Below are 12,478 nucleotides of genomic sequence, written 5' to 3'. Positions count from 1 at the left end.
GTGATCTGAAAGAGTAACCTGGCAAGAATTTTCCAAGTGGTTTTTGGCCCTTGTCTTTCAGTTGGCATATTGAGGCATGAAGGCCACTTGCTAGGGGTTAAAGTGGAGGAGATAGAAACATTCACTTACATGGAACTGAAGTCTGTCTGTCTGTGAAAGGACAGTTGATTCACAAATGGACACAACACAGCTTTTTTATGTTTAAAAGTGTTTTATGTAGTGACACAAACACAGCAAGAATCTTACAGGAACAAAGCCCACAGGAACAAAATACCAGAGCACAAGGCTAGAAGAGTTCTCTGCTATGTTTTGTTGCATCCCTGCTTACAAGAAGTTCTAGCAGGTAGTCTTACACTCAGTGCATGGTGTCACAGGCTTCATCTTCAAAAGAGCTGGCAAAGCAAGTAATCAAAACTTATGTTCTAACAGACCAGTGCAAAATTACCAAAAGCCCTTTCAGTTTGTATATCTGTCTTAAGTTGTCAAGGACAAGAAAATATGTATCCTCTTAAATCATACATGTTACTGTTTAAGTCATAAAAAGGTAAGTTGCACTCCAGAAACTGATTTTAGTGAATCATGGGAAAAAAAGTAGACACATGACTGAAAATCTTACCATTTACATGATCTGAGTTATCCATAGTGAACTGCAAGTTTATGAAAATAAAAGCATCTTTAATAATCACAGACTGGAAGTTAAAGACAACAGTACATGAGTAGTTTATATCCATTATCAAGACTAAAAAATCTGTGTAAAGCAACACCTTCATAAAATATGCAATTTCCAATACTGAGATACATTGGAGGACTTGGCAAAGCAAAACACATACTGGAATGTTAAATCATGATCATCCATGTCTTGCTTCCTTTTGATTTAGATGCTCATAACACATTGTATGAACTGAAAAGAGAATAACCATTTATTAGATGTATGGCAAAGAATGAGTTTTTTACTTTTTCTCCTACAATACTCACTGTCACTACACTTTTCTGTAAAGAAATTCAGCCCATAAATAGTAAAGCTTTAAAATGCTTATCAAAACAAGCAAATAGTTAATCAAAGCAAAGCATCTCCTTAATGATGACAACAACAAAAATAAAAACTAGCACACATGGTCCTCCCTCCCTCCACTCCAAAAAAACCCCCAAACCTCAAAAAACCCAAATCCAGGATGACTTGAATCTAGTGTTTTCTTTTTGCTGCACAGATGTGGCTAGGACACAAGACCCATAAGCCTGAGTGTGATTGGTGCCTGTTCCCACCAGACCTCCACCAATCTTTTCCCAGGAAAAATGCCTACCAAGTTTTAACACAAAAAAATGAAAAAAAAAAAAAAAGAAAGAAAGTGATCACAGAAAAGTGATGCTAGCAAGTGATGTAGCTTCTTGAATTTTCTTGAATCACACTGGGCAGAAGTTCAGAAAAAAGTACAGAACATTTTATAGAACTCTGTAAAATACATGGAAGCTTTTTGAGACAATACTCAACAAGCCCCAGAACTTCTGGGTTCTCACTGTATATGTAGGGAAGACAGGCACAAACTCAAAATATTACTGATTGTCTTAAGTTTTTCTTTTGTTTTATCCTGGAATTTTAAGATTCCTTAAAATTTACTTACATCATCATAGTGGAAGTTCACAAAACCCTGCTGAGTTGTATCCCTTCTTCTAAAGCATTCTGCAAAAATTAAGAAAACAGAAACTAGGTAAGAAGAATTACAATTAAACTGCATTTTTAGAGTGTATAGCACTTTCCTAAAATTCCCCAAGTCACATGAAGAACAAACATGATGAAGAATACTGCAATTCATTCCAGACTTAGTTTCCCATTCTAAATTTTTGTATTTACCATATACAACCTTTTATGTTCTGTTAATAAAGTCCCAATTTTGGCAACATAACTCTTCCAGCCTCTGGAGTAAACCCTGCATTAGTATAAAGTCTTTTTTTTAATGGGAATTTAAAAAATCCTGATCTATAATTGTCTGTAGACTACTGATAGAAACTTCTTTTGTAGTATGCCAAAGTCGAACTTGAGATAAGTAAATCACCAGGTTTTTTATTAAACAAAAATACATTATGGGGATGACAGAAACAAGAATCCAGCATACCAGTGAGAGCTCGGAGTTTCACACAGCAGGCAATGTAATCATCAAATGCAATCTTTCCTTGAGTGCTGTAGCGCTTTGTGATCGCAGTCACAGCCTGTGGGCTCAGTCTAAATCCTATTTGAAAATAAAAAGTCTTATTTTGAAAAGACAGGTAAATTAGCAAAATCCAATATATTTTCATTGGCAATATCATGTGTTAATTAGTAAAGGATGATAACTGGGAAACGGTGTAATTCAGTGTCAGAAGCAACAACATTTCACAACTTACCCATAGTCATCAAGGCTTTCTCCAGTTCCTGACGATCCACTGTGCCACTTCCATCACTGTCAAAACTTACAAAGTGTTGCTTCCAGCCATTGACCACAGCCCAGAGTTCTTTAAACTCATTAAATCCCAGGGTGCCAGACATATCCCTCTGATTTCAAAGCTAAGAAAAACATTTCTTAACTAAATAAAACCACCAACAAAAAGTGACAAACAAAAAAGGATTCTCTCTGTAGTTAAAAACTCTTACTTGAAGGCCAATATTAATACAATTTTACTATTATTAATTTATCTTGTAGAAAACTAACTAAAGCATCCCCCAGCACAGATGGAGGTAATACTACCCAAAACCTAAGGTCAGAGAACCTCAGAGAATCTGCTCTCCCCACTTCTTCCCAGTTAAACCTATTAAAGCTATTTTCTCTTTGTGAATTCTGCTTTTGTTGACACATTTATCTTTTACCTCCTGCTACATAATGTTTTGGCACTCTCTCATCTTAGCTTACATAATGCAAAAATGTTTACATTTCATACTAAAGGATACATCCAGCATTGAGATCATAAGTCTGCAAGTCTCTAAGTTGAAAGCTGTTAAAATTAAAAAAAGGAAAAACAAATTATGTTAAGAGCATAATCTTCAGTTTTGTCTAAACATAAAACTGCAGATTTATTATAAATTTAAATTATATACTGATTATATATTATAATGTAATTTGTTCCCCTGTATACAACCATACCATATTTTTGATCCAAGTAAGAACCATTACTTATTAGAAAAACTGACAGAAAACAATTTGGAGGCAATTCAAGTTATATTTAAAATTAACTTGCATTTATCTTAAGCCACAACAGTTTTGGGTTTCAAAGTGGTCATTTACATTTCCCCCCAATAGATACCACTTGAGCAAGATAGTTTCACTCACAGAAGCTGTAAACTGAATAGGAAGTATCCCAGCAGAGGAGTCCTGCCACAGATTTTTGGTCAATATCAAAGCTCAGCCCAAAGCAAAGCACCTTTTCAAGAACTGTCTGTCCATAAGAAAACAAACCACTTTAACTCCACAGCCCAGCAGAGTGAGGAACTAAGGAGGTCGAGAAGGCAAGTCCTTGGTGCACAGTGCTGAATACAGAGAATTTACATGTCCAAGATATAGAAAGGAAACCCATTTGCCATGCAAAGAAAAAGCCCCAGCTCTGCAGAAGGCACAACTTTCTAGTAAAAGGAAGAATTAGTGTGCTTTAGATTTGCTTGTTTATTGAAATTTTTAACTTACGTTTATATGCTCCCGCAATCCCTGACTGGGTGAGACATCTCTGTAGCTCATCAGCATCTATTTGTCCATCCTTTCAGTAACAGAAGATGCATCAGCTATTAATACTCTCTCCCAGGCTGCTTACTCCCAGTACCCACTCCCTTTCCATTCAATTAGTTATCCTTCTCAAGACATCCTCATAACTCACAAATATAAAAATTCTTGTTTGTTTTGAAAGATTAAGTTGCTAACAGAACAAATGAATGTAGAAAGCAAAGAACTTCGAAAGAAAAACAAAACTCAGAAAAGATACCTATCTACATGGCTTGGAAAATGCCTCACTTCCAACAAATCCTCCTCAGGACCGAATAAAGAAAAAAAATGCCAAAGCATGAAAGCAATGAGCTGCCAGAACTGGAGGTGGAGTTCTAAGCTTTATTCCTCACATCCCCAACATGAAGTCTGGTTCACACAGAGTTTAATTTAATCTCATTCAGGAATGGAACATTATGTCTCCGGATATAAAAAATGATGACACTTCTGTAAAGCATTAGAGGATGAAAAGCCAAGTCAGGGAGGTTTAGGTTGGATATCAGGAAAATGTTCTTCACCCAGAGAGTGGTTGAGCACTGGAATGGGCTTCCCAATGGAGTGATCACAGCACCAAGCCTGACAGAGCTCAAGAAGCATTTGGACAACACACTTGGGCACTTGGTGTGACTCTTGGGGTGTCTTTAGCAGGGCCAGGACTCGGACACAGTGATCTTTGTGGGTCTCTTCCAAATCAGCATATTCTATGATTCTGTTGGCTACAGCATTTTCCTAATGTTTCTAAACCCACTTTTGAAAGCTCTTTTTTCTAGAACAGAGACATGCTTCTGAATGATATGGTGGGAACAGCACAGCCTGATAGCTCTCAGAAATAAAGTATCATTGTTTATAAGAGAAATAGCAGTTCTATGTTAAAAGATATTTGAAAAGGTGTGAAAAAAAAGGGCAACAATGTTTTGATTCTATGTAAAGTTAATGGCAGCTAAACACAAATTTGCTTCCTATCTACTCCATCGGTCTAATTATACAGATGCACTTAATACTTCATATTCACAAGGGAAAAAAAAAGACATTTGAAATAGCCATTAATATTAAGTAATTAATGTCTTCAAAGGCCTTGTATCTTCTGAAATAAAGATAGAAACTGCATACCTTTAAAACAGAGGAAGATAGAAAAGCATGACTGTAATCAAGATTAACATTACCAAAAAGATGCTTTCCATTTTTGGTTTTTCTAGTAGAACATATGCAGGTGAAACCAGACAATGCATATGGGCTTTGCAAACAGACTAAAAAAAATATTACTTCCTACAGACTCAATTGAATAAAGATTTGAAACTTTTGAAATATTTTTACTTTCTTCTGTAAACAAAGGAAACTAATTCATCAATTCAAAGACAATATCCCTGTCACTAACTACTTCAAAGAAACCTCAGAGAAAATATTATCTATTATTTAGACATAAAAACAAGACAGAGAGCAGCAAACCATACCTAAAACATACTAATTCTACAATAAGTACATATGGATAACTGAGATGGGCTTTTTTACAGAATTGCATGAATGGCCATAAAAGCAAGTGATAATTTATCTGTTCCATTTCACTGTCTCCTTACAGGGTTTTTACTTCTGCACAGCCACTGGTCCCAGAAACAGACACCTCAGATTCCAAGGACAACTTCAAAAGCTACCCAGTTCATTTCAGTAAGGAATGATTTTTACAAATAGAAAGAATTTCAGAGTATTAAGTATTTATTCTTAAGTCTAACTTGCTCATATCCACCAACCCACTGATTCCCCAGCTTCCAGTATCCATGCCTCACTCGAGAAACCTGGGCATGGTCTATGTTTTGCTGAGATCCAGCTCCTGTCACCTCTTCTCCACAATGCCATATCCTCTTTGCTGCTACCTCCCTTTCTCTTTACAATAGGAGCTTATTCACTTCTCCAGAGTCAGTTACTGGCTCCACTGCTGATTCCTGGCACACATCCAGGTGGCACCTGCACACAGAGGCATCTCAGCTGGCAGAAAAATTGTCAGCACATTCAGCAGAACTCAGCTCTGGGCTCCACCTTCTCAGAAAGGCCTCACTACACAGAGGTCATTCCAGTGCTCTCCTTTACTACAAAAACACATGGTCTAAATATTTTCAAAAGCAGTTAGAAAGAAGTAAGACATAGACTGCAAAATGCATTATTAATTCAGAAGTGTAACACAGAGAACAAAACTAATCCAAGTTTGGTGGGAATCTGAACATTGCTAACATTGCTGAATGAAAATTTTCATGCTGTGGTTGTATCTACCTGAGGATAAGAGATGCAAGAGCAGAGTTTTAGATCTGCACACACCCTACAAGTGTGCAATAAATAGCTATAATACAGTCAACAAACATGGAACTTCAGCTCAATAAACCTAACTTAATTGCTCCTAAACTGTGATACAGTTCAAACAGCACTTATTTCTAGTAACGTACATGGAACAATATATGCAACAAAACTACAGGAAAGAAACTAAAAATGCAGTGCAGAATGACAGGGAAGGAAAAAAAAGTTGTGAATGCCTTTTCTCTAAAAGAATAACCACTCTGCATTACCAGTAAACCCAGATGTTGGCACAACCCATGACAGCTTTTCCATTTGTGAGTCTATTAAGATCATGTAATGACCTCTTTCCTTTTTGCATTTCCTGCTCTTAGCCAGGCCACCTCCACAGCCCACGCTTTCCACTGTTTCTCTTTTCTTTCTCCTAAACCTGGCAGCATTCACCAGCCCTGAGTCACAATTCAGCTACAAAACTTCATGCATCTATATATTCCGTGTATATACCTATATAGGAAATAGAGCATACATGCCTATGATTGTGTATGTATATATGTGTTTACATATATAATATAGAAACTAACAGCATTATTCAAACTCTATAGTTCCTGTATGTATACAGCCATAACACAGACCAATACAGCCATATTTACCAAATAGGCTAAGTAAAACAATTATGGATTTAACTAGAAACACCAGTTTTTCTCACTGCAAACACTAGGCATTCCTCCATGCAAAGGTAGAGAGTATTCCCCAGGAAAAAAAAATCCAAGAAGTAAATAACATTTTATAAGTTTACCTGCCCTCCTACTGCAGCAAAGTAACCGTACAAAGGATCCTGAGCTTGTCCAGGGAATGCTGCAGGTCCTCCTGGAGCTCCTCCATACTTTGGAAACCAAAAAGAATTAAATAAGTGACTCAGTTAAGGATCTGTACTTATCAACTTATGTTTTTACGTACACACTACGCAAAAAAGGAAAAAAAAGTCACACCAACCAAAACAGAAACTCCTCCTAAAAAATCCCCCAAACCAACCCTTAATTTCAGTGCTGATATAACAACGTGCTGTAATGTAAGCAGACCAGCGTAAAACCTTGCAGGAGTAATCGTAATCGACTGATCTAGATACAGCCTGGTCTATCTCACCCAGGTTTCATATGATTTTACCCCTAGCAGAAAACGGCGTGCTGAAGAAATACAAAAACACTGCAAATTGTTTTTCCACTTCAGAAAAGTTGAGGAAAAGAGATGTCTATGGCAAATACATGGAAGAATATGCCTTAAGTGTGACAATCCTTAAATAAAACTGATTCTGAAGTGAAAATCAAGGAATGACACCCTCAGCACCGGCTCTCGCCGCGGCAGCACGGCGGCGGCTGTGCCCCCTCCCTCCCTCCCTTCTCCCCGCCTGGCCCGGCTCTCGCCGCTCCCCCGGCTCGGGCCGCCGGCCGCATCCCCGCGGTTCCGTCCCGCTCACCCCGCCCTGGTAGAACCCGCCGGGCGCCGGCTGCCCGGGGTACGCCATCTTCGCCTGGCACCGGCTCCGGCTGCGCCCGGGAGCAACCACCCGGATACGGAGGAAGGGCGGCGACTCCCAGCCCCGGCCCTTCCCGGAGCCCGCGTTCCGCCACCGCCCGGGAGGGACAAGCAGCGACCTTCCGCCAGCGGGGCAGCGGGCGGTGCCGGGCGGTGCCGTCGGGAGCTGAGGAACCACGCCCTCCGATCTGCCGCCCTGCGAGTTCCCCCTGCGGCACGGTGGTACAGCCCAGAGCCGCGGGCCGCGTTTCCCGGCGCGGGCGGGGCGGGCCGGGCCGTGGGTCTGGCCGTGCGGGGCGCGGGCCGGGAGCGCTGAGGGCGCTGGGGCGGCGCGGGGAGAAGCGGGCTCAGGTCACCAGCGGCTGCCGCCCTCAGACACCCGCGGGCCGGGAGCGCTGAGGGCGCTGGGGCGGCGCGGGGAGAAGCGGACTCAGGTCACCAGCGGCTGCCGCCCTCAGACACCCGCGGGCCGGGAGCGCTGAGGGCGCTGGGGCGGCGCGGGGAGAAGCGGGTTCAGGTCACCAGCGGCTGCCGCCCTCAGACACCCGCGGGCCGGGAGCGCTCCGCTGAGGAGGAGGAGGATGAGGCGGCTGTGCCCCGGAGCCAGCGGCCGCGGGCAGCGGATGAGGAGCCGCTCCCGCGGCATCCCGGGCCTGCCGCTCCCGGAGAGCGGTGTTCTGTGGCAGCTTTGACCCACTGAAGCGACAGGAAAGCTCCCGGCATGTCCGCCGGAGAATCGGCTGAGTTGATGCCAGATTATTTCAGAACCACTGACTCGTCATTTTCCAAAAGGCCTCAAGCCTCATAGACTCAGCAGTTCGTGCATCTCTATCGTGTGTCCCGAGACGCGTCCTTACGTGTTTGTACCCATCCCCTATGCTACTGTTATAATTCGTGCTAATTAAATTGTAACTATATTAGCAAAACTGTTGCTTTAGAATAAATAGAATTGTACTTAATTGTTATAAAGCAAAAAGGATAAAGGAAATGGTTAAACAAAGCAGATGGAATCATCCTCAAGATGCTCAATGGGAGTAAAGGATAGTAAGGATGTAGGTCTGATAATAGTACTAGAAATAAAACTTTTGACCTTGAAATGGGCCAAATTGGGATGATCCCAGGAACTGCACACTTGGACAAGGCTTGTTATGAGAACATATGCTTAATTATAAAACTCTAGGTTTAGTGCACTTGCTTTACCTGCAAGGTCAAACAGTGAACACTGAGGAAGATGCAGAGCCTTCATTGGGAACAAGACCCCCGAAAGGATGAGAGACCCCCAACCACTGCTGAAGCATGGCCAACACAACATAGTGACATCGATTTTAGGGATAAAAACTAGGAGAGGCTTCCTAGAAGATTTTGTATTAATATGTATTAGCATATAGTATATAGGTGAGATTTCTGGCTTGATTAATTAGGTATGGTATTACCCGTACCCCTGGTCGGTGTATCCCCCAGTCGGTTTTGCTTATGCTTTATTCGAACCTCAATTATACTAAATTACTTACTGCCAAATTTTGTGTTTACTCAAATTTATGGATTTAATATTTTTAATTGTATTCATTTATATACAATTGTTGCTATTAATAAATTGCTGCTACATTTAATCTTGTTGTTTGATTAATTGGACAAATTGAACAATCCATTTCCATTTATAACAGTACCATTGCTTTTTCTTCAGGATCTGACCACCTGCCCCTGTTCCCAAAGGCAGAGAGCAGGGTATAATTTCTTTTTGGGTCTGTAGGTCCAAATTCTGGAGTAGGAGCTGGAGGAATGCCTGTGTCCTGCTGAACTGAGGGAGCCCTTTGGTGTTCAGCTGGGGGCTGCTCTGGCTTTGGGGTTATCTGGAGAGCACCAGCTCTGGTCCAGCAGCCTCCTCCCAGCAGGTGGCACAGGTACAGCCCGTGGTTTGCACCCAACACCTCTGGGAGCACCATCAGCCAGAAAGGCCACGGCTTCATCTGAGCTGGCTTTGCCACTACCAAACATAGAATTGCCTCCGTCTCCTAGGGAGAGCTATTATATATATATTTAATATATATATATATATATATATTATATATATATATATAATATATTATTATATTATATATATTATATATATATATTATATATATGCACTGCTCTCAGCAGTTAGCATTTGAAAGATTATTTGTATTTAAATATACATGAGCAAAAGAGCTAGGGGACAGATGTAACCAAAGGATGTATTTTAAATGGATTGTTGGGTAGGCATTTTGCTTTCACTGGTGCATTTGCTTATTCCTTATCTGAGGAAAACAAAGGCTGCAAAGGAAGGCTGTTTGAGGAGATTAAGAGTATGCATCTGCCTTCTTCTGAAGGGCTCCTGAGCTGTGGTAACCTTTTAAGTTTTGATACATTCATCATATCATATCATATCATATCAACACACCAGTAAGAAATCTGTGTAGAATAGTTTTTGATTTTGCAGATCTCAAAGGGTGTGTGGTCCCTCTAGTGGGAAGATTGAAGTCAAGCAACATGGGATGCTAGTGCTATTGCCATTTTTCCCCTTTGTTTTTTTTTTTTGTTTTTTTTTTTTTTTTTTTTTTTTTTTGTTTTTTTGTTTTTTTGTTTTTTTTTTTAATAATTCACTATATTTTCCTAAGAAAAGGCCTAGGTAAAATAATTTTGTTTAGAAAGGGAAAAGTATGGGAGCAGTTTTCATTCCATTGTTTTTTCTGGATTCTTTTTCATAGGATTTTAAGAAAGAATTCAGGATGGAGCTACAGTAATAGTGTTACTGCCTTAAACTCTGGTCACAAGTCACACTTACTGTGTGTGCCATGCTTCCTCACACTGAACCAAGGCTAGCATAAACCCATGACAAGCCACAGGCTTTCTGCTTGCCCATCTGCTCTACTTCTGTTGCCTCTAGGTCTGGGTGCATCTGTCCTGACATGAGCTCACACATGGTGTGGGAATTGGGTCACCCTGAACTGAAAGCCTTGAGCTGGATCGTGCTGCCAGTTCCGTTCCCATCCGGTGTAGTGGCTGGGAGCTTGGTGCTGGTGTGCTGAGGTGTCATGCTTTCCTGACAACTGCAATAAAGCTAGGGAGGAGACAGGGCATTAAAGTGTAAAGTTCAATTTTCTTGACGTGTTTACTTAGCACAGCTGAGGGGATAAAAATTTTGGAATAAGTATACTGCTTAAGGAAGGCCAAGAAATAATCTTGTCACCCTTTTAATTGCAATACTTGAGAAGAGGCATAATTTTAAACAGTGGAAAAATAAATATAGTACAGACCAGATATCTCTAAAGTAATGCCTGACTTGGTGCCCAAAGAAATGGCGCTTCTGTGTTCTGCTACTTTTTTTTTCTCTTTGATGCCACCCTTTCATTTTTTATTTAATGTACATTATTTATGCTCAGTTCTATACCTAAGTATTTTGTACAGGATTTCCTTTAATAACCAAGTTTTATGCTGGATTCATCACATAATTTACTTGAAAGGATAAGGGACAAGGGAAAGACATTTCTGTCACTTTATAGATACAGAGAATACGGAGAACAAAATTTTCTATAGAATTTAGTCATCCAGTTTGAGCTACCTCAGTTTTTCTGCAACTTTATCTGTCTTCCAGACTTTTCTCTCCCAGCTGCAACTTCTTTAATAGATGGTTCAGAGGTCATCAACTCCCATTACTCCATACTCATTCCCTTCTTTGTTTTGTCTGTGTTCAGAGTTCTGGAAATTGTTCATCACTCCCTGGGCATCAGCAAGATATCACTGCAGACCTAAAACAAGATAACCTTAATTGTGGATGGTTCATCTAGTAAGGTTTTGATATTGAGATTTTTTGATGCTAACAGCCAGCTTTTATTCAATTCAGTACAATAACACAATTTACCACATCCATTTAATTATAAATACAACAGTTTGTGCATTCCCCAGGCGAGTTCTTTACAGAACAAAAGCTGAAATGCATTTTTTCAGTAATGACATTAATTTCTTAGATCTGGTATGTTGCAGTCAGATGGCTCCCAAGATGGTCTTATCTAAAGATATAATTACAATATAAAGATATCTGATGATAACAATGATATGTGCCTGTGACTTGAAAAAGACATTTACAGCACTGCTTACTTTGCATATCACTTTTCAACTGATCTTTATTCCTTTACTGTCCACATACCTTATTTCAAAACCTTCAGTTCCAAGAGCTTGGATAATTTAAAACAGATTGATGACAACCAAAACAAGTCATGCAAGGTATTTTAATTATGTTGTTGAATAACATGGGGTCAGGATTCGGGTGTCTGTTTTTGCTGGAGAGAAGCCAGAATATGAAAATGAACTGTGTATAAAGGATTGAAGCACAGAACGAGTTCAGCAATAAGGCATCTGATTCTTTCTGTACAACACTTTCTGCAGTCCTATGTGCTGGCATAGATGTGCTCATATAAATCAGAATATACATTCTGCTGCTTTACCTTCTGAAAGGTTAAGATTCTGCTGTACCAGCTGGATGGTAAGCAAAGGCTAGTAAATCTCCCAGTGCAGATGGAAAGGAATTTCTTTGAAGCCTTATTCTTCTGAAGCAGTGTCATGGGTATCCAGCTACAAAAGGGATATTCCTGACGATTTAGGCATTATCCTCTTCACCACTCCCCGTGGTGAAAGGTGAGAAATTAGCTCCCAGCTGATTAGTTAGTGGTGAGACAGGGACAGTACTTCTGGGCACAAAACCAGCATACATAGCATAGAAATGATGTCAGGTGTCCGAATTCTATGATTGTCACCCATTAGGTGCCTGATGTCCATTTGAGCTCTCATTCTTAGTTCCAAAATTTGTTGAGAATCTGGGCAGATAGCGTTTATTCTCTCCATGTCTAGTGCTTGGATGAGTCGACACCAGTGTGGTACTACCAGAATTAATTTTTGTTTGCTGATCTGTAATTTCCATAGTCAAT

The 12,478-nt window shown here is 40.3% G+C and overlaps 1 protein-coding gene across 1 annotated transcript; it reads right to left on the bottom strand.

The window, feature by feature from the left end:
- Positions 1-479: 479 nt before the first annotated feature.
- SRI (sorcin) lies at positions 480-8,007 on the bottom strand. The gene is made up of 8 exons (XM_056486107.1): positions 7,477-8,007; positions 6,799-6,885; positions 3,651-3,720; positions 2,921-2,964; positions 2,380-2,527; positions 2,112-2,225; positions 1,620-1,678; positions 480-901 (listed from the first exon to the last, which is right to left on the bottom strand). The coding sequence occupies exons 1-8, from the start codon at positions 7,522-7,524 to the stop codon at positions 875-877; spliced, it is 597 nt and encodes a 198-aa protein (XP_056342082.1). The 5' UTR covers positions 7,525-8,007; the 3' UTR covers positions 480-874.
- Positions 8,008-12,478: the final 4,471 nt, after the last annotated feature.

The sequence above is a fragment of the Oenanthe melanoleuca genome, chromosome 2, assembly GCF_029582105.1.
Source record: "Oenanthe melanoleuca isolate GR-GAL-2019-014 chromosome 2, OMel1.0, whole genome shotgun sequence".
NCBI classification, from domain to species: domain Eukaryota; kingdom Metazoa; phylum Chordata; class Aves; order Passeriformes; family Muscicapidae; genus Oenanthe; species Oenanthe melanoleuca.
Note: the sequence above shows the minus strand (reverse complement) of the source record. Positions and strands in the feature narration are given on the sequence as shown.

What these genes read in the sequence shown, in the direction of transcription:
- SRI (XM_056486107.1), bottom strand. Translation starts at nt 7,524, where the DNA reads ATGGCGTACCCCGGGCAGCCGGCGCCCGGCGGGTTCTACCAGGGCGGG. An exon ending in TTATGATCTCAATGCTGGAT is followed by an intron (nt 2,528 to 2,920) that starts GTATCCTTTAGT and finishes CTTTGAAATCAG; the next exon opens with AGGGATATGTCTGGCACCCT. An exon ending in GAAAGCCTTGATGACTATGG is followed by an intron (nt 2,226 to 2,379) that starts GTAAGTTGTGAA and finishes ATTTTCAAATAG; the next exon opens with GATTTAGACTGAGCCCACAG.